Source organism: Dendrobates tinctorius, unplaced genomic scaffold (assembly GCF_039654945.1).
Source record: "Dendrobates tinctorius isolate UK_male_01 unplaced genomic scaffold, ASM3965494v1 ptg000049l, whole genome shotgun sequence".
NCBI lineage: Eukaryota > Metazoa > Chordata > Amphibia > Anura > Dendrobatidae > Dendrobates > Dendrobates tinctorius.
The window spans coordinates 29,137,600-29,160,052 of record NW_027361717.1 but is presented as its reverse complement, the minus strand read 5'-3'; the positions used below and the strand labels follow the sequence as shown (position 1 = coordinate 29,160,052).

The window sequence follows — 22,453 nt, the reverse complement described above, 5'->3', positions numbered from 1 at the left end:
CATGAAAAAAAAGTCCCAAGTCGTAGAAGCGAAGACGACGCCACTTGCCATATTGTGGAAAAATCTTATTTATAGTTTCATAGCAAGCAATAATAAAAATCAGGTGAGGAGAGTACAAGCTACGGCTAGAGAAACACAAAATGTCTGTAGCCCGCTGTTGATTGCCGGTGCTCTCCCGTCCTATTGCATACTATGCAATTTTTCCACAAATTGGTGAGTGCCATCATCTATTACTGTTTGGGTACATTATTTATTCATACGTCTGAGGCTGGAAATCTAAGGCAATGTTCATCATACAGAGAAAAAAACTTACAGTGAGCCCGAACAACTTCCGTACAATATATAAGCTTAATAGGAAAAGAGAATGACTTTCTTACTCCGTAAAGTATATCTACCACTGCCCTTCTTTGTAAGGAGTCGCTAGCTAGCCCTAACTACACTAAACATTGGCCAGTCCTGATTAAAAAAAATATATAGGCAAACTCGCTTAATGCATTGTTGTGTCACGTGAATGCTGCAGTCAATCAGCAGCCATTGATTGGATGCAGCGGTCACATTACACTACAATGACAAGGTTCGAATGGTGCTGCTGCTGGATGGGAGTATAGATTTTATTAATTTTTGGGGGGGCCCTGAATTGATTAAGCTGGGCTTTTTCCAGTAATAGGCATCCCCTTTAAAATTCTTCCATTGTTTTGTTTTCTCTATAGTTCAGGTGCAGAACTTATACGTCTTCATGGTAACAGAATACAGTGGGGTAGTCTGTTTCCAAGGTTATCGTATCTGTGATCTGCGTCCGGATTTTTCTAGCACACATTTGGTAGGTCAGGCTTTACATCCTCAGCCAGTTGTGCAGTTCCATACCTACAATCAGGGTAATGCCCATTGTCAGGGAGCTGACCCACGCTGTCAGACCTCTGCTTTGGTCGAATTCTTCAAGCCATTCCATATTAAGTATCCCGAGCGCCATCTGGGATCCCATTACCAAAAGGTGGACAAGAAATGAGGACAGTACAACCATCCACGCCCATCCCCCATCGATGTTTGGGTCCAATTTTGGCTTGTCTACTTTGCTTTTCATCTTCCCGTCCATCTTTTTTTCCATTTTTGCTCCTTCACTGCACATCTTGACCTACGTCAGAATACATTAAATCAGAAGATCATTGCGGGAGCAAAAACAAGCAGAAAATCAACCACTTAGAAGCTGCAGAAATGGAAAACTAACAAAGATAGCTCAAACAACAACAAAAAAAAGAAACAAATATGATGGAAATACTTGATCACCAATGTTAATATTTATGCAGACTCTGATATATCAGGGCTGTGGAGTCGGAGTCGGAGTCGTGGAGTTGGAGTCGGAGTCGGTGCTCATTTTGGTGGAGTCGGAGTCGGAGTTGGAGTCGGTATAAAATGGACCGACTCCGACTCCTAAAATATATAATAAATTGGGTACAGTAGTTCAATGCAGGATGTGCTGAATATTTTTTCATAGGAGTTTGGGAAAGTTATGAAATGTCCTATAAATGGCTGTTATATTCCTGATCTAAGGCTACATTCACACACAGCATTTTTCCTGTGTTTTTTGAGGATACGTTTTTCAGCTGCAAAAGCTGATCATCTTTTTAAAAAAACTGCATCACCTGAAAGGTTTTTGAGCTCATAGATAATGTTTTCAATAGCAAAAGCAGATTAGAAATCTGCTCTATCTATATATCCATTTATCCATATCTGTCTATCCATATCGTATCTGTACCAAAAAGAATGAAAACCGGGTAGTACACCAATATATATTCTGTTCTATCTAAATATCTTGATTATTGGATCATAAAAATGATTAAATGTCTGAGGTTCACATTGTACTACAAGAAATTTTTCACTTAAATATAAGCAATATGTGTGGGAGTCGGAGTCGGAGTCGGAGTTGGAGTCAGAGTCGGTGTAAGGGAAATTGAGGAGTCGGAGTCGGAGTCGCAGGTTTGGCTTACCGACTCCACAGCCCTGTGATATATTACATAACAAGAGATTTTTACCTGCTTACAGTCAGCGGTTTGTTTAGGGGAGGTTACACTTTTTATATCTGGCTTTTTAAGTGCATGCTCAAAGAACCATATGAGATACCGAGAGAACAGGACACAACAGAAAGCCTATCTATCCTGAGATCACTGACTTCCTTTGTAAAACTATGTACCATACATCTGGATACTATTTTTTGACAGGACAGAGCAGAGTCTACTCCATTTTTTGGTTATGTCAACAAACAGTACCCACACATATAGGGTTAGTGCAGACGAACGTATTTTCGGTTAGAGTGCGATCCAACAAAAACATCAGATCACACGTTCTATGGGGTCGGGCACGTGTCCGAATTTTTCTTTGGACACAGTCCGATTTGCATCCAATATTCAGCTCACACTTAAGTCAGTGGAAACCATCGGACTGCACTCAAATGACATCAGAGTGCAGTCCGATTTTCATGGACTGACAGAATGGAGAAGATGGAGAATTTCTTTCCCATCTTCTCATCATCTGAGAAGATCGACTCACGCTATGATGACACTATGATCAAAGTGTGATTAGCATAATCGGATCTCCGATCAGAGAAAATACGGTGGTGTGACCCTAGCCTTAATCTGATTGTTTTCTGTATAGGCATTGTATTGGAGCAGTATACAATTTTTTGCAGTGTGCAGTAATGTAACTAGGTCTGTACAAGAGAGGAATGAGGGAAGAGTAGTGATCCAGTCAGGGCACAGTTTTGGAATGATTGGATAAGACTATTCCATGTCCTCAAGCGGGATCACGGTCACGTGCTGAAACATTTGTGAATGCTCTTCAAAATAGGAGGAACCCAACATGCATTGGCAGTATCCCTTTTACTACATATATTAAAAGATGTACATAGTTCAATGTGGAAATGGACTTATTCAATACAAACACCCATATACACTATTGCTCTGTTGAAGGGGACCAATCGGCAGCATTAAATTAAAACCATGCATTAACCAATGGTCAGCTTAATAGCCTGTTAACACACGCAGATAGCAGTAAACAATGAGCACTGAGCGATCCGTCAAAGGTAGCACAGCGTGCAGAGGCTGCTGTTGTTCTCGGCAGTGCGAATTCTGCTTACACAGGATGCACCATTGATTTTGCTGCATAAAAGATTGTTTCACCTGATGAGCGAGCGGTTTGCTCATTTATTGGTAAGCTGAGTCACCAGTATACAGCACAGCCTCCCCTGTAACCAGCCTCCTCTCTCCAGTATACAGCACAGCCGCCCTTCACCAGTATACAACACAGCCTACACTGTAAACAGCCTCCTCTCACCAGTATACAGCACAGCCGCCCCTCACCAGTATACAACACAGGCTCCCCTGTAACCAGCCTCCTCTCACCAGTATACAGCACAGCCTCCCGTCACCAGCCTCCTCTCTCCAGTATACAGCACAGCCGCCCTTCACCAGTATACAACACAGCCTACACTGTAACCAGCCTCCTCTCACCAGTATACAGCACAGCCTCCCCTGTAACCAGCCTCCTCTCCAGTATACAGCACAGCCTCCCCTGTAACCAGCCTCCTCTCTCCAGTATACAGCACAGCCGCCCTTCACCAGTATACAACACAGCCTACACTGTAACCAGCCTCCTCTCACCAGTATACAGCACAGCCGCCGCTCACCAGTATACAACACAGGCTCCCCTGTAACCAGCCTCCTCTCTCCAGTATACAGCACAGCCGCCCCTCACCAGTATACAACACAGGCTCCCCTGTAACCAGCCTCCTCTCACCAGTATACAGCACAGCCTCCCCTGTAACCAGCCTCCTCTCTCCAGTATACAGCACAGCCTCCCCTGTAACCAGCCTCCTCTCTCCAGTATACAGCACAGCCGCCCTTCACCAGTATACAACACAGCCTACACTGTAACCAGCCTCCTCTCACCAGTATACAGCACAGCCGCCGCTCACCAGTATACAACACAGGCTCCCCTGTAACCAGCCTCCTCTCTCCAGTATACAGCACAGCCGCCCCTCACCAGTATACAACACAGGCTCCCCTGTAACCAGCCTCCTCTCACCAGTATACAGCACAGCCTCCCGTCACCAGCCTCCTCTCTCCAGTATACAGCACAGCCGCCCTTCACCAGTATACAACACAGCCTACACTGTAACCAGCCTCCTCTCACCAGTATACAGCACAGCCGCCGCTCACCAGTATACAACACAGGCTCCCCTGTAACCAGCCTCCTCTCTCCAGTATACAGCACAGCCGCCCCTCACCAGTATACAACACAGGCTCCCCTGTAACCAGCCTCCTCTCACCAGTATACAGCACAGCCTCCCGTCACCAGCCTCCTCTCACCAGTAAACAGCACAGCCGCCCCTGTAACCAGCCTCCTCTCTCCAGTATACATCACAGCCGCCCCTCACCAGTATACAGCACAGCCTCCCCTGTAACCAGCCTCCTCTCACCAGTAAACAGCACAGCCGCCCCTGTAACCAGCCTCCTCTCACTAGTAAACAGCACAGCCGCCCCTGTAACCAGCCTCCTCTCACCAGTAAACAGCACAGCAGCCCCTCACCAGTATACAGCACAGCCTCCCCTGTAACCAGCCTCCTCTCTCCAGTATACAGCACAGCATCCCGTCACCAGCCTCCTCTCACCAGTATACAGCACAGCATCCCGTCACCAGCCTCCTCTCACCAGTAAACAGCACAGCCGCCCCTCACCAGTATACAGCACAGCCTCCCATGTCATCAGCCTCCTCTCACCAGTATACAGCACAGCCTCCCCTGTAACCAGCCTCCTCTCTCCAGTATACAGCACAGCCGCCCCTCACCAGTATACAGCACAGCCTCCCCTGTCACCAGCCTCCTCTCACCAGTATACAGCACAGCCTCCCCTGTAACCAGCCTTCTCTCACCAGTATACAGCACAGCCTCCCCTGTAACCAGCCTCCTCTCTCCAGTATACAGCACAGCATCCCGTCACCAGCCTCCTCTCACCAGTATACAGCACAGCATCCCGTCACCAGCCTCCTCTCACCAGTAAACAGCACAGCCGCCCCTCACCAGTATACAGCACAGCCTCCCATGTCATCAGCCTCCTCTCACCAGTATACAGCACAGCCTCCCCTGTAACCAGCCTCCTCTCTCCAGTATACAGCACAGCCGCCCCTCACCAGTATACAGCACAGCCTCCCCTGTCACCAGCCTCCTCTCACCAGTATACAGCACAGCCTCCCCTGTAACCAGCCTTCTCTCACCAGTATACAGCACAGCATCCCGTCACCAGCCTCCTCTCACCAGTATACAGCACAGCCTCCCCTGTCACCAGCCTCCTCTCACCAGTATACAGCACAGAATCCCGTCACCAGCCTCCTCTCACCAGTATACAGCAGCTGCCTCCCCTGTCACCAGCCTCCTCTCACCAGTATACAGCAGCAGGCTCCCCTGTCACCAGCCTCCTCTCACCAGTATACAGCAGCAGCCTCCCCTGTCACTAGCCTCCTCTCACCAGTATACAGCAGCAGCCTCCCCTGTCACTAGCCTCCTCTCACCAGTATACAGCAGCAGCCTCCCCTGTCACCAGCCTCCTCTCACCAGCATACAGCACAGCCTCCCCTGTCACCAGCCTCCTCTCACCAGTATATAGAACAGACTCCTCTGTCACCAGCCTCCTCTCACCAGTATATAGAACAGCCTCCCCTGTCACCAGCCCCCTCACATCAGTACACAGCACAGCCTCCCGTCACCAGCCTCCTCTCACCAGTATATAGAACAGCCTACCCTGTCACCAGCCTCCTCTCACCAGTATACAGCAGCAGCCTCCCCTGTCACCAGCTTCCTCTCACTAGTATATAGAACAGCCACCCCTGTCACCAGCCTCTCACCAGTATACAGCACAGCCTCCCCTCACCAGTATACAGCACAGCCTCCCCTGTCACCAGCCTCCTCTCATCATTATACAGCACAGCATCCCGTCACCAGCCTCCTCTCACCAGTATACATCACAGCCTCCCCTGTCACCAGCCTCCTCTCACCAGTATATAGAACAGACTCCCCTGTCACCAGCCTCCTCTCACCAGTATACAGCACAGCCTCCCCTGTCACCAGCCTCCTCTCACCAGTACACAGCAGCAGCCTCCCGTCACCAGCCTCCTCTCACCAGTATATAGAACAGCCTCCCCTGTCACCAGCCTCTCACCAGTATACAGCACAGCCTCCCCTCAAAAGTATACAGCACAGCCTCCCGTCACCAGCCTCCTCTCATCAGTATACAGCACAGCCTCCCCTGTCACCAGCCTCCTCTCACCAGTACACAGCAGCAGCCTCCTCTCACCAGTATATAGAACAGCCTCCCCTGTCACCAGCCTCTCACCAGTATACAGCACAGCCTCCCCTCAAAAGTATACAGCACAGCCTCCTCTGTAACCAGCCTTCTCTCACTAGTATACAGCACAGCATCCCGTCAACAGCCTCCTCTCACCAGTATACAGCACAGCCTCCCCTGTCACCAGCCTCCTCACACCATTATACAGCACAGCATCCCGTCACCAGCCTCCTCTCACCAGTATACAGCACAGCCTCCCCTGTAACCAGCCTCCTCTCATTAGTATACAACACAGCATCCCGTCAACAGCCTCCTCTCACCAGTATACAGCACAGCCTCCCCTGTCACCAGCCTCCTCTCACCAGTACACAACACAGCATCCCGTCAACAGCCTCCTCTCACCAGTATATAGAACAGCCTCACCTGTCACCAGCCTCTCACCAGTATACAGCACAGCCTCCCCTGTCACCAGCCTCCTCTCACCAGTATACAGCACAGCCTCCCCTGTAACCAGCCTCCTCTCACCAGTATACAGCGCAGCATCCCCTGTAATCAGCCTCCTCTGACCAGTATACAGCACAGCCTCCCGTCACCAGCCTCCTCTCACCAGTATACAGCACAGCCTCCCCTGTCACCAGCCTCCTCTCATCAGTATACAGCACAGCCTCCCGTCACCAGCCTCCTCTCACCAGTATACAGCACAGCCTCCCGTCACCAGCCTCCTCTTACCAGTATACAGCACAGCCTCCCGTCACCAGCCTCCTCTCACCAGTATACAGCACAGCCTCCCCTGTCACCAGCCTCCTCTCACCAGTATACAGCACAGCCTCCCCTGTAACCAGCCTTCTCTCACCAGTATACAGCAGCAGCCTCCCCTGTCACCAGCCTCCTCTCACCAGCATACAGCACAGCCTCCCCTGTCACCAGCCTCCTCTCACCAGTATATAGAACAGACTCCTCTGTCACCAGCCTCCCCTCACCAGTATATAGAACAGCCTACCCTGTTTCCAGCCCCCTCACACCAGTACACAGCACAGCCTCCCGTCACCAGCCTCCTCTCACAAGTATATAGAACAGCCTACCCTGTCACCAGCCTCCTCTCACCAGTATACAGCAGCAGCCTCCCCTGTCACCAGCTTCCTCTCACTAGTATATAGAACAGCCTCCCCTGTCACCAGCCTCTCACCAGTATACAGCACAGCCTCCCCTCACCAGTATACAGCACAGCCTCCCCTGTCACCAGCCTCCTCTCATCATTATACAGCACAGCATCCCGTCACCAGCCTCCTCTCACCAGTATACAGCACAGCCTCCCCTGTCACCAGCCTCCTCTCACCAGTATATAGAACAGACTCCCCTGTCACCAGCCTCCTCTCACCAGTATACAGCACAGCCTCCCCTGTCACCAGCCTCCTCTCACCAGTACACAGCAGCAGCCTCCCGTCACCAGCCTCCTCTCACCAGTATATAGAACAGCCTCCCCTGTCACCAGCCTCTCACCAGTATACAGCACAGCCTCCCCTCAAAAGTATACAGCACAGCCTCCCCTGTCACCAGCCTCTCACCAGTATACAGCACAGCCTCCCCTCAAAAGTATACAGCACAGCCTCCCCTGTCACCAGCCTTCTCTCACTAGTATACAGCACAGCATCCCGTCACCAGCCTCCTCTCACCAGTATACAGCACAGCCTCCCCTGTCACCAGCCTCCTCACACCATTATACAGCACAGCATCCCGTCACCAGCCTCCTCTCACCAGTATACAGCACAGCCTCCCCTGTAACCAGCCTCCTCTCATTAGTATACAACACAGCATCCCGTCAACAGCCTCCTCTCACCAGTATACAGCACAGCCTCCCCTGTCACCAGCCTCCTCTCACCAGTACACAACACAGCATCCCGTCAACAGCCTCCTCTCACCAGTATATAGAACAGCCTCACCTGTCACCAGCCTCTCACCAGTATACAGCACAGCCTCCCCTGTCACCAGCCTCCTCTCACCAGTATACAGCACAGCCTCCCCTGTAACCAGCCTCCTCTCACCAGTATACAGCGCAGCATCCCCTGTAATCAGCCTCCTCTCACCAGTATACAGCACAGCCTCCCGTCACCAGCCTCCTCTCACCAGTATACAGCACAGCCTCCCCTGTCACCAGCCTCCTCTCATCAGTATACAGCACAGCCTCCCATCACCAGCCTCCTCTCACCAGTATACAGCACAGCCTCCCGTCACCAGCCTCCTCTCACCAGTATACAGCACAGCCTCCCGTCACCAGCCTCCTCTTACCAGTATACAGCACAGCCTCCCGTCACCAGCCTCCTCTCACCAGTATATAGAACAGCCTCCCCTGTCACCAGCCTCTCATTGGTGAGAGGAGGCTGGTGACAGGGGATTCTGTGCTGCATACTGGTGAGGAGGCTGGTGACAGGGGAGGCTGTTCTATATACTGGTGATAGGAGGCTGCTGACAGGGGAGGCTGTGCTGTATACTGGAGAGAGGAGGCTGGTGACAGGGGAGGCTGCTGCTGTATACTGGTGAGAGGAGACTGGTGACGGGATGATGTGCTGTATACTGGTGAGAGGAGGCTGGTGACGGGTTGCGGTGAAGTATACTGGTGAGAGGAGGCTGGTGACAGGGGAGGCTGCTGCTGTAAGCTGGTGAGGCTGGTGACAGGGTGGCTGTGCTGTATACTGGTGAGAGGAGGCTGGTGACGAGAGGCTGTGCTGTATACTGAGAGGAGGCTGATGACAGGGGAACCTGCTGCTGCTTACTGGTGAGAGGAGGCTGATGACGGGATGCTGTGCTGTATACTGGTGAGAGGAAGCTGGTTACAGGGGAGGCTGTGCAGTATACTGGTGAGAGGAGGCTGCTGCTGTATACTGGTGAGAGGAAGCTGGTGACAGGGGATGCTGTGCTGTATACTGGTGAGGAGCCTGGTGACGGGAGGCTGTTCTATATACTGGTGATAGGAGGCTGGTGACAGGGGAGGCTGTGCTGTATACTGGTGAGAGGAGGCTGGTGACAGGGGATGCTGTGCTGTATACTGGTGAGGAGCCTGGTGACAGGGGAGGCTGTTCTATATACTGGTGATAGGAGGCTGGTGACAGGGGAGGCTGTGCTGTATACTGGTAAGAGGAGGCTGGTGACAGGGGAGGCTGTGCTGTATACTGGTGAGAGGAGGCTGGTGATGGGAGGCTGTGCTGTATACTGGTGAGAAGAGGCTGGTGACAGGGGAGGCTGTGCTGTATAATGGTGAACAGGGGAGTCTGGTGCTATGCAGGCTGGGGATTTAGGGGAGGCTGATGCTTTTGAATTGGGATTAGGGGGAATATTCCTATAGAATAGTTTTTATTGGACATATAAAGTAAAATCTACTTTATTTAATATGCAAATGAGGGTGCTTCGCAGCACTCTCGTATTTGTATACTAAAGCTTGTCTTTATTGTCAGCGCTCCGTTAGTAAAAGTGAGTACTATCTAAAATCAGCTTGCAAGTCTGCGCTTACTCACTGAGGCTGGATTCACACTTGTGTTTTTTTCAAGTCAGGGAAAATCAGGTTTTCCAGCCAAATCCTGATCCTTTCAGGATCCAGTTTTTTGTCCATTCAATTTAATAGGGCCAGGTAGAAACCAGTTACTTCAGGTTGCTCCCTGACACCATTAAAGTGAATGGGCAAAAACTGGATCCTGAAAGGATCAGAATTTGGCTTAAAAACCTGATTTTGCCTGACTTGAAAAAAAAACGCAAGTGTGAAACCAGCGACACTGGATGAGTGCAGCAGCACGCTCCAAGTGTCAGTGTGGGTGCACACAATGTGGCTGCAGGCTCGCTCTGACGCCTGCTACCTGTCTGCTCTTGGCTTCTCTTTGAACACCTTCAGTAAAGCGGATGGGTGAATGAGCAGACAGCATGTCTCTAGATCTAGGTTTTCCGCTCCGTCCAAAGCGCAAGGAATGTGCTACGTGGAAACTCACCCTAATGAGCTGGGATTGGGCACAGTGAGGGACCCCTGTTTAATCTGCTCAAATTTTGAAAGATATATCATGAAATATATATTTTTGGTTTATTGAATATCAAAATGAAACAACAAATCTGATTTTGCTGTATAATCGCTCATATCTCTGTGATCTGTAAAAAGGATAAAGGTGGCTTACCATTTGTCTCTGTGCCACTCATGTGACTGGCAGGTTCACAGGTTAAAACACCCCAGCCGCTTTAGGGATCATTGTACAAACTTGGAATCTGAAGGAAATATAAAGAAATTGATAAGATTTGTAATAAACTCAGAGAGAGAGAATGAAGAAATGCAAGCACTGTAGATTATGGCATTGAACCTTAATAAAGGGGTTTTTCCACATACTAAAGTTGATTTTAATCAGTAGATCCTGGGATAATAATCACTTCCTCATTTGGATGTGTTTAAATAAAATGTTCCTGTGCTGAGATAATCTTATAAATGTGTCCCTGTACTGTGTAATGACCGTGTCTGACCGTACAGGAACATGGTCTGATCATACCGCAGCTCCCAGAAAGGGGAGGATTCAATAAAGTATACAGACATTACAGCAGCGGAGCACAGCCGATTCTTTGTGAGGTAAAACATTTCCTGTTTTAAAACGTTTTACTTCAAGAAAGAATCAGCTGTGATCCCCGGCAGTCCTGTCTGTATATTCTCTCTTTGGCGTCCTCCCCAGGAGCTGTGGTGTGATCAGACCATGTTCCTGTACGGTCAGACACAGACATTACACAGTGCACAGCAGGGGAACATTTATAAGATTATCTCAGCACAGGAACATTTTATTTAAACACATCCAAATGTGGAAGTTATTATTATTCCAAGATCTACTGATTAAAATCAACTTTTGTTTGGGGGAAAACCCCTTTAATAATCACGTATCTTCTGAAGTTAACTTAAGTCCTAGGAGGCGATAGGAATATGTTTTAAGGTCTTCCCTGATGACAAAATACCCAAAGTTAGGCCGGAGTCACACTGGCGAGGAATACGGGAGAGTGAGAGGCGCTAAAAGCACGCATTAGACACGGACCAATGATTCTCTATGGGGTCCCTCGCACCAGCCGTATATTTCTCATCCGTATTCTAGACTCCGTGCCAGTCGCAGCATGCTGCGATTGTCAGCGTACTACGCCGGTAGTACGCCAATGCAAGTCTATGGGTGCGCAAAAAATACGCATTACACACGGACCACACATGTGACTTGCGAGAAATACGCACCCGGTGTCTTTTAGCAAAGCCGGCAATTCAGTGCGCTATACAGTAAACTCACACTGACAGTTTTAATAAAGAAACAAAAGAATAGATATAGACACATAGAATACATATATATATATATATATATATGCATTCTATGTGTCTATATCTATTTTTTCGTTTCTTTTTGAAAACCTGTCATAGGGCTCCATTATATGTCCATTTTGCAAGCCTGCGAGAAAATCTCGCTATACGGATGCCATACGGATTACATACGGATGCTTACATGCGCAAAATACGCGACCACACCTTGATTACGGATGACATACGGAGCACTGTTTAGGGGTCTGTCATCCGTATTACGCATGTAAAATACTGACCGTATTTTGCGCAGGTTAGTGTGACTCCAGCCTTACATTTTATTCAGCTGTCGTTGTTTGGATTACAAAAAGAACCATTGACTCTATGTTGGTTATTAACCTTTTTTCTCTATAATATAATTTAGTTTAACCAAACCTCTCAGTATCCAAGGTGTAATGACTGGAGTCTGAAAATATTGGACAGAAGTTTTATTAGTGACTGATCATAAAGTGTCACTAAACTTTTGATTTTTCTTGTGATAATTTATTATTTCCGGAGACCCCCACGGATTGGTTAAAAAAAACAAGAAAACAGCACACAGGCTATGCATTATCGTGCACACAGAAATGCACTGGTTCATATGAGTCCATACACTGCTGCGAACATGCTCATGTATGAGTGCATGTGTGAGCCCTGCTTCCGTAATGTTTAAGCATTTGGTGGTGATCTCAGGACCTAGACCCCTACTGACCAACAGGGCTTCTGAAGACAACCAGACATCTCCAGAATTTACCTACATTATGCCTGTGAGACCTAAAGAGAAGCAGATAGAGGGAAAAAAACGCAGCTATATTCTGTTCCAGTCACTACTGATTATATGGTGAGCAGGCTGTAGTCACTCCCTGGCACTTCGATTGACAGCCAACTCTTCTTGCACTCACTACACACAAACACTGCAGAGCAGGCTGTCAAAGTGTCGGAGAGTGACAGTTACCTGCTGACTGTACAGTGATCAGTGATTACCAACTTCCCCGATCACGGGAAGCTCCTCTATTAGGCCAGACTTTAGTTACACTTTAAAGAGGACCTATCACTAGGTCAAAAGATTTTGTTCTTATTCTTTTTCCCCACTGTTTTTATGCAGTTTTTTTTTGTTTTTTTCCTTTTTGATCCACCACATGGTTCTAGAGATCTGGCCTTTTTATTTGAAGCTCACCATTGAGGTGTTTACCAAGGTGGGGGATGGCCGACAGCATTCTCTGGGTTCTGTCTTTAGGCAGCTCTACATTATTACTTTTGGAGGAACACCCCCTTATTAAAGACCATAAAAATTAACAGTAAATGCAAAAGCCCATATCTCTGGATCTTAATGGCGCATTTAATTAAAAAACAAAGAACAGTATACTTTGTGGAGCAGCGGGAATAAAATAAGAGCAAACATTGGCCACTTCTGACCTGTTGTCGGGTCTTTCAGTTGATTAGCCCTATACTGTCTGTTCTGACTTCCTAGCTGCTTAAAAATGCAATTAGTTCAGGAAATAGATGTTTTTGCAAGACTCGTTACTGGCAGAAGGAGCATATCAGCCCAACCTGTAAAAATTTAAAAAAGGACTACAAAAGTGCACCAAGATCCTATAGTACCTTCTGAAGAGGGGGGACATAGAGTCATGCCCCTACGCCAATCAAGCCATTCTCTATGGACATAAGTATTGGGACACATTATACCTGCAGGCGCTTTTATACTGTATGTTATCCCATTCTACATTCGTTGGCAGTAACATAAATCACTAATCATTCATCGTTATGAGAAAGTGTAAGGTGCTTATTGCCATTTGACTACAAATGCCAGAGGAACAAGGCACACATTCACCTGCACGCAAAATGCTTGAGTCAATGTCTTGAGACAAACCTGTATCACAGGGCTCCAAAGGATAGTGGATTGGCCAAAAACCATTATATTTTGTTATCGTTTTGTAAGCAGTGGTGTTAAATATAAGTCTCTATGGTGCACTTATCCTTTATGATTGAAACTAGTCACAATTGTAGAAAATACATCCTGGGGAAGAGAAATAGGTGGAGGCTAATTTTTGAAAAAAATATATAAACTAAAAATTTATTACACATGGGCACATTAAAACTTTGTACAACTGCCAAGATACAAGAAGTGGTAATAGGCTACCTACAGAAGTGTAAGGGTATGTGCACACGCTGCGGATTCCGCTGCGTTTTTTTCCGCGCGGAACCGCAGGTAAAGTGACCTGCGGTTTTCCTGCGGTTTGGTCTGCGGTTTTGCCCTGCGGTTTCACACCTCTACTATGTTAAAGGTGTGAAACCGCTGCGGAAACCGCACAAACAATTGACATGCTGCGGTTTGTAAACCGCAGCAAAACCTCGCGGAAAAAACCGCACCGTCAGCACAGCATTTTTGAAACCCCATAGGGTTTCATTGTACTGTACTTGGTCAGCGGAACTGCTGCGTTTCCGCAGGGGCAAAACCGCTGCGGAAACGCAGCAGAATCCGCACCGTGTGCACACAGCCTATGAGCCCCCGCTGTAGCCTTGGATGTTATACTGAGACACAAATTACAATAAAGTCCCATTTGGAGCACCATATGGCAGCACACGGGGTCCCTATCGCTCCCCAGTGCAGAACCAGGCTGCTGGGGTTTTGGTTCAGTAATATTCCTGGGCCAAAAGTTCAATTTATTAAAATGTTGGAATTGGAGATGAAGAACATGAGGCTTCCACATTATTAATCGTCATCGTTTGGTCTTGTTTGAAGATTTAAGACTTTGGTCCAGGGTGGCAGGATCACAAGTCAGAGGCCATGTGTTAGAGTCTTCCCGCGTCAGCCATCATCCTCCTCAGTCACACTTCACTGAGACGCACATGACATTGGACCTCTTTGCTCAGACAGATCAGGTATGAGTCCCATTCTTTTTGAAACAACCCCAACCCCCCACAATGTTTCTTAAAAAATTATATAATTTAGAAAGAAAATCTGTCTCCTTCTGTTCTAAGACAGCACAGATACATTTCAGAAAACTTACTGGCTCAGCTATACTTTACGAAACTCCGGTCCACACGACTGTTATTGACCCCACCTACTCAAACTGACACTGGATGTATGACTGACCACCACCTCTCCCCTTTCCTTTTCTCTCTATCTTCTTTTTTAGGTTTGTTCTATTGTTTTTCTCTAGCTGTAAATAGAAAATGTCATGAAGTTCATTGTCAAAGATATTTGATGACTTTCTCTTGTTGGTACATGCTCATACTTCTGTACATCTACAGTATCTTTTTGGGGCTGCATCCATCCCTATGAATATGTACTGTCTCCTTCCTGGTTGGTTTAAAGAAGCGCTTCCATCAAAGTTTTTACCCTCTTATTATATTGCAGTCATTGTATTATATAGCACTGTGTACTTCCAATTGCTCATTTTACTTTTCTACTCTGAAAATTCTCCTCTTTTCTCTGCTCTCGGTAGAAACAAGAAGTCTCTTGTTCCTGCATTTATCATTCCCCTCTTCAACTCCTGACCCAGCTGCAGCCTCCCCCCTCCAGGGACTTTTGCAGTGACCCATGCAGGGAAGATATTTCACATTTCTACATAGAGCTTAGAAGGATTCAGCTAGTCAGTTTTTAATCATGTGAAGTCATAGACCTACTGGAAAAGAGAAGAATTAACTTGGTAAAGGGCAAAATGAGCAATTGTAAGTACACAGTGCTGCATAATATGATTGCAATACGTTAACAGGATAACAAATTTTAATGGAGGAGGAGCGCTTCTTTAAAGAAATTAGAAATGATGGAGTCTAATTCATTGAACATCTGACATAAGGGCTCTTATCTGGTCTGTTCATCATCGTACCATATATTCATAAAGTATAACGCACATAAGATGGGTTAAGAAACAGAATCAAATTCATTGTACACTTTTTGCTAGAATTCTGACATAAAACGGTTTCAAATGTAGTAAAGATTTGGGTGTTCTTATGCCACCTGCAGCTAGCTTCACCAACTTATTGAAAAGTGGCTTAGCGTACGCAACAGATGTATCATAATTTACACCACAAAAGTCCAAGACATGGGTAGATTTCTGGAGTTGGCAGCTGAAACGTGAACCAAATTCATTACAGGGAACCTGTCAGCAGGATTGTGCACAGTAACCTACAGACAGTGTCAGGTCGGCGCCGTTATACTGATTACAATGATACCTGGTGATGAAATCCGTCTTGTGGTTGTTGTTTAACCTTTATTTTCAGTTTTGCTCCGGGGCGGTCTATGGGGAATCTTCATGTGGTGCTCTGCATACATAGTATACATATTCTTCTGTATGGCTTCTGACAGGTCATTGACCCCCTCAGTGTCCTGCTCCTCAGTGACCTGCCCTTTATTTTACATACTGAATATAATTTCTATTAATTGTAGTGTAAAAAAAAATCACCTGCAGCAGGCGGTGGCGCCGGTGCTACAGCATGAACACATGTATAATGTGTATTAAATTGGTGTATTTCATGATATACAGTAAGTAAATTCATTAAAAATAAAAAAAATGCCTCATCCAAGATGGCGCCGCCTACGCAGTAGCAGCTATCGTCGATAGCACCTACAGCGCAGGCAGCGCCATCTTGTAGGAGGCTTTGTTTTTTAATTTACTTATGGTTTATCAAAGAAAACGATTTAATACACATTACATGTGCGATCATGCTGCAGGTGATTTTTTTTTACTATATATATATTCTTTATGTAAAATAAGGGGCAGGTCAGTGAGGGATCAGAGACCTGTCATAAGCGATCAATATGAATGCCTAAGCAGAGCACCACATGAGCTCAAAAATGAAAATAAAGTTTAAACAACAACAACAAGACGGATTTCATCAGGTATCATTGTAATCAGTATAACGGCGCCAACCTGACACTGTCTGAAGGTTACTGTGCACAATCCTGCAGACAGGTTCCCTTTAAGAGGTGCAGTCAGTACACTGCTGTGAGCATTTTCATCCATGCACTCAGAGATTCTTCCCTGTTTAAGTGATGGGCAGTGGTCTCAGGACCAGGGCCTCTATTAATCTACAGGGCTTTTAAAGGGAACCTGTCACCTCAGAAAATGCCAGGTATTGGGTTAATCTGAAAGTAAATAGCGTTACAATGCTGCCCAACTGCCTTACTGAAAGTGCCACTACAGGGAGAAAATTAACATATTTCCTGTCGGGAGCTCCAGCTTTCAGTCATGGAGGCGTACAAACAGCGGCTACTAGACACTGTTTACAAAACTGCTCAGTACGTCAAGCAGTCTACACTTTTATTGACAGCCGGCTGTGCAGAGCAAGCTATCAATCAAAGTGCTGGGATGTACTTAGAGCTGTGTATGATGCTGTGAGACATGATTGTAACTGCTACATTCACGACACTATATGACTGAAAGCCAGCGGGTCCTAGGAGGAAATACCGTATATACTTGCTTATAAGCTGAGATTTTCAGCCCATTTTAGGGGCTCAAAGTCCCTCTCTCGGCTTATACGCAAGTCATATACATCAGGGGCTCGGCGGGGGAGCGGGGGTGTCAGATCATACTGACCCCTCCGGCACGTCTTTGCAGGCCTCCTGCTTGTCCCACGGTCTCAGGGGCCTGCCTTCAGCGGTCACGTGGTACTGCTCATTAAAGGCATGAATATGCGCATATTCATGTCTTTAATGAGCGTTATCACGTGACTGCTGAAGGCAGGCACTGGAGACCGTGGGAGAACGGGGCTGTAGAGACGCGCCGGGGAGGGGGGTGAGTATAAGCGATATTCACCTGTCCCCGTTCCCACGCTGCTCGCCACTGCCTGCCACATCCTCTGTCAGTGATGTTCAGGTCAGAGGGCGCGGTGACGTTGTTAGTGTGCGCCGCGCCCTCTGCTGCCTGAACATCACTGACAGATGTAGATATAGTAGATCTTGATTTCAGCAAAGCATTTGACAAAGTATCTCATACAATCCTTATTGAAAAAATGACTAAGTATGGAATGGACAAGGCAACTGTTAGGTGGATTCATAACTGGCTTAATGATCGGACCCAAAGAGTGGTCGTAACTGGCTGCACATCCAGTTGGAAGAATGTCTCAAGTGGGGTACCACAGGGCTCTGTCCTGGGCCCTGTATTGTTCAACATCTTTATCAACGATTTAGATGAAGGAATTGAGGGTAAACTGATTAAATTTGCTGATGACACAAAGCTAGGAGGGATAGCTAATACTAGAGAAGAGAGAGAGAGGATTCAAAAAGATATAAATAAACTGGAGAAGTGGGCAGCAACTAACAGAATGGTTTTTAACAGGGAAAAATGCAAAGTACTACATCTGGGCAATAAAAATGAAAAAAGCATATACAGAATGGGAGGAATAGGCCTAATCAACAGCACATGTGAAAAAGATTTGGGTATACTAATAGATCACAGACTGAATATGAGTCAACAGTGTGATGCAGCAGCAAAAAAGGCAAATGCAATTCTAGGATGTATTAACAGAAGCATACAGTCTAGATCACGTGAAGTCATTATTGCCCTCTACTCCTCTTTGGTCAGACCTCATCTGGAATATTGTGTCCAGTTTTGGGCACCACATTTTAAAAAAAGACATCAATAAACTGGAGCAAGTTCAGAAAAGAGCAACCAGAATGGTGACCGGTCTGCAAACCCTGTCTTATGAGGAAAGGCTGCAGGATTTGGGATTGTTTAGTTTGCAAAAGAGAAGACTGAGAGGAGACTTAATAGCTGTCTACAAATATCTAAAGGGCTGTCACATTGTAGAAGGATCATCTTTATTCTCATTTGCACAAGGAAAGACTAGAAGCAATGGGATGAAACTGAAAGGGAGGAGACACAGATTAGATATTAGAAAAAACTTTTTGACAGAGTGATCAATGAGTGGAACAAGCTGCCACGAGAAGTGGTGAGTTCTCCTTCAATGGAAGTCTTCAAACAGAGGCTGGACAGACATATGACTGGGATGATTTAGCGAATCCTGCTTTGAGCAGGGGGTTGGACCAGATGGCCCAGGAGGTCCCTTCCAACTCTACGATTCTATGACGTGGCAGACAGCGGCAAGCAGCGTGGGACCGGGGACAGGAGAATATCTCAGGTGCCAGGTCCTGAGCCAGCAGTGACACTGGCACCTGCCCCCCAGCGACGTAGAGGTGAGTTTTTTTTTTTATTTGCAGCAGCATATGGGGATTATTTTATGGGGCATCTTATGGGGGCATATTGTATGGAGCATCTTATGGGGGCATATACTATGGAGCATCTTATGGGGGCATATTATATGGGGCATCTTATGGGGGCATATTCTGTGGAGCATCTTATGGAGCATCTTATGGGGGCCTATTCTATGGAGCATCTTATGGGGGCATATCTATGGGTCATATTATGGGGGCATAATCTATGGAGCATCTTATGAGGGCATATTCTATGGAGCATCTTATGGGGGCATATTCTATGGAGCATCTTATGGGGGCATATTCTATGGAGCATCTTATGGGGCAGCATATGGGGCTTATTCTATGGAGCATCTTATGGGGCATATTCTATGGAGCATCTTATGGGACCATAACCTTTATGGAGCAGCATATGGGGCATATTATTCTAAAGAGCATCTTATGGGGCCATTACTAACCTTTGTGCAGCATTATATGGGGTGTATTTTGTATGGAGCATCTTATGGGGCCATCATGAACTGTATGGAGCATTATATGGGGCTCCTGATTCAATATGGATATTCAAAAACATTTAACCTACTGATGTCTCAATTAATTTTACTGGTATCTATTTATATTTTTGAAATTTACCAGTAGCTGCTGCATTTTCCACCCTAAGCTTATACGCGAGTCAATAAGTTTTCCCAGTTTTTTGTGGCAAAATTAGGGGGTCGGCTTATACACGAGTATATATGGTAAGTTTCTTTTCTCCTGGTAGCTGTATTTTCAGTAAGAAGGCCAGGTAGCATTGTAACTCTATTTACCTGCAGATTATATCTACAGGTAAATGGTGTTTCCAAAGGTGACAGGTTCCCTTTACTAAATTTTGTGCATCTTACATCAGCGCTCCATTCATCAACACTGGCATGCAAAATACCGGTCATAATGTTCTGTACAAATATACTGCTTCTCTAAAATAAATGATCGGGAAAATCTGCAACAGGAAGCCATTACCAAAAAATATGCAATCTACAAATCTATATACAACAGCACACCCCATATGTAGCTTGGATGTGTGAAGATTATACTGAGACACAAAGGGCACAGATTAAAGTTCATAAAGGGCTGCAGTATGTCACACATGATAGCCTGCTCAACTTTCTACTAATCCCAGACATAAATGCAACATACAGACGGGCACGCTCCACTGTATAAGCATACATACATGCCTGCATATGAGACAATTATCAATGTCATTCACAAGTAATTGTAGAATACATCCAAAGAAAGCAAATAAAATAAACAACTATAAAATCAAACAAGAACAATGGTGAAGGTTACAAAAATGGATGCCGATAAAGGAGATAGCGATACATTAGATATAATAAACGCTATTGCCATATTAAATATTGTATATTCCATAAACATTCATGAAAAAGTATTGAACAACAAATCTGAGAAAATGTCTAAGGGTATGTGCACACATAGTTTTTTGTCTCTGCGGATTTTGTAGAGAAAACCGCAGGAAATCCGCAGGACAAAGTGCTGCGGTTTATCTGCGGTTTTGCCCTGCGGTTTTCACCTCATAATGGATGAGGTGTAAAACTGCAGCGTTTCTGCACCAAACAATTGACATGCTGCGTTTTGAAAACCGCAGCAAAACCGCGCGGAAAAAAACGCAGCATGTGCACAGCTTTTTTTTATTTCCATAGGAAATAAAGGTACTGTACAACGCAGCAGAATCTGCTGCGTTTCTGCAGAGCCAAAACGCTGCGGAAACGCAGCAGAAACCGCAAAGTGTGCACATACCCTTAGTCGTGCAATATTTAGCTGTAGCTATAACAAGAAAAAAATGCATACTGAAAACATAGAAAAGAAAAACATTTTGTAAACTGGGTGAAGCTAAAATTTGTGTAAAATAGTCGATAAGTTGACAACGATCGACGGGACTTCAAAGTGTTTTTTGTCTGCACATTACATTTATGCACAAGTATACATCAAAAATATCTCCTGCCTGGCACTCAACTCTAATTGATCCATGTCCTTTTCAATGGATGTGATGTATAGTAGACAACAGAGCACATGTGTGTGTGTATATATATATATATATATATATAGTAAAGGCTTCTTACCTCATGGTAATATAGCAACTGATCCAATGACTGGAGTGATCACCCTACACCTATTCATTTTATAAGTGCACAGCGGTGTGTAGGAGACTCTGTATCCTCCCAGAATTGGGGTGGGCACAGACCGTGGATCATAGTGTTACAGAACGCACAACTGTGAGGGATGAATGCCGGGGTGTAAGGATGACCACTAACAGCACAACGTCATCAGCAGGATGCAAAGTCCATGCTCCGCTACTCAATGTAGGCAATTCAATGGTTAACCCAACCCGATGCAAAGTGAAACGTTAAAATAATACTGTCACTCAAAAAACATATGGAAGAGACAGGAGATACTGGATGTATAATGATTTTCTAGGCTTTTATAGTCTCGTCCTTACATCTGGTGATAAGGAATTCTCTGAGACCTTGTACCAATGGCAAACAGGACAATCTGCATCCTTTGCAAAACTGATGTCATTAGGGTTACTCGAAATTTGGATTTAGCAGAAAATCCACAATTAACTCTACATCTGTTTTGTGTGGATTTGTTGTGGATTTTAACGCAGATTTGCCACAGGAATCCTACTATGCATCGTGGTGGGTAAGGCTATGTGCACACATTGCAGATTTGCTTGTGGGAAGTTCTGCGCGGATTCTGCCTCTTGGCAGAAAACACAGCTGAAATTCTGTGCGGTTTTGATGCGTATTTTCATGCGGATTTGTGTGCGTTTTTGTAAGCTAAATAAAGATATGTTATTTAAAAAAAAAATTGTGATGTAATTTCCTTGTTCAACCTCTTTTTCATTCTCCATTGAAGACCATAATATCATTACATACATGTTCAAATATAATGTTTACACACAAAACAAATACAGTATAAGTGAAATATACAGTGGGGAAAAAAAGTATTTAGTCAGCCATCAATTGTGCAAGTTCTCCCACTTAACCCCTTCACCCCCAAGGGTGGTTTGCACGTTCATGACCGGGCCAATTTTTACAATTCTGACCACTGTACCTTTATGAGGTCATAACTCTGGAACGCTTCCATGGATCCCGGTGATTCTGACATTGTTTTCTCGTGACATATTGTACTTCATGTTAGTGGTAAAATTTCATTCAAATAACTTGCGTTTATTTGTGAAAAAAAACGGAAATTTGGCAAAAATTTCGCAATTTTCCAACTTTGAATTTTTATGCCCTTAAATCACAGAGATACGGCACACAAAAAACTTGATAACTAACATTTCCCACATGTTTACTTTACATCAGCACAATTTTGGAACCAATATTTTTTTTTGTTAGGAAGTTATAAGGGTTAAAAGTTGACCAGCGATTTCTCATTTTTACACCACCATTTTATTTTTAGGACCACATCACATTTGAAGCCACTTTGAGGGGTCTATATGATAGAAAATACCCAAAAGTGACACCATTCTAAAAACTGCACCCCTTAAGGTGCTCAAAACCACATTCAAGAAGTTTATTAACCCTTTAGGGGCGTCACAGGAATTTTTTTGAATATTTAAAAAAAATGAACATCTAA

At 45.6% G+C, this 22,453-nt stretch overlaps 1 protein-coding gene across 5 annotated transcripts in view; it reads right to left on the bottom strand.

Annotated features, from left to right (window-relative positions):
• Positions 1-22,453, bottom strand: part of SLC16A14 (solute carrier family 16 member 14) — a 77,850-nt gene that overhangs the window by 15,384 nt on the left and 40,013 nt on the right. For 3 of the 5 annotated variants that reach the window (XM_073576617.1, XM_073576621.1, XM_073576620.1), the window contains exons 2-3: positions 10,487-10,574; positions 865-1,132 (exon numbers count right to left, since the gene is read on the bottom strand). In XM_073576617.1, coding sequence (XP_073432718.1) covers positions 865-1,132; positions 10,487-10,489 — 271 coding nt within the window. In that variant the 5' untranslated portion in view covers positions 10,490-10,574. Of the gene's footprint in view, positions 1-864; positions 1,133-10,486; positions 10,575-14,672; positions 14,826-20,931; positions 20,963-22,453 lie in introns of those variants that run through there. The other 2 variants (XM_073576619.1, XM_073576618.1) reach the window with 2 other exon arrangements.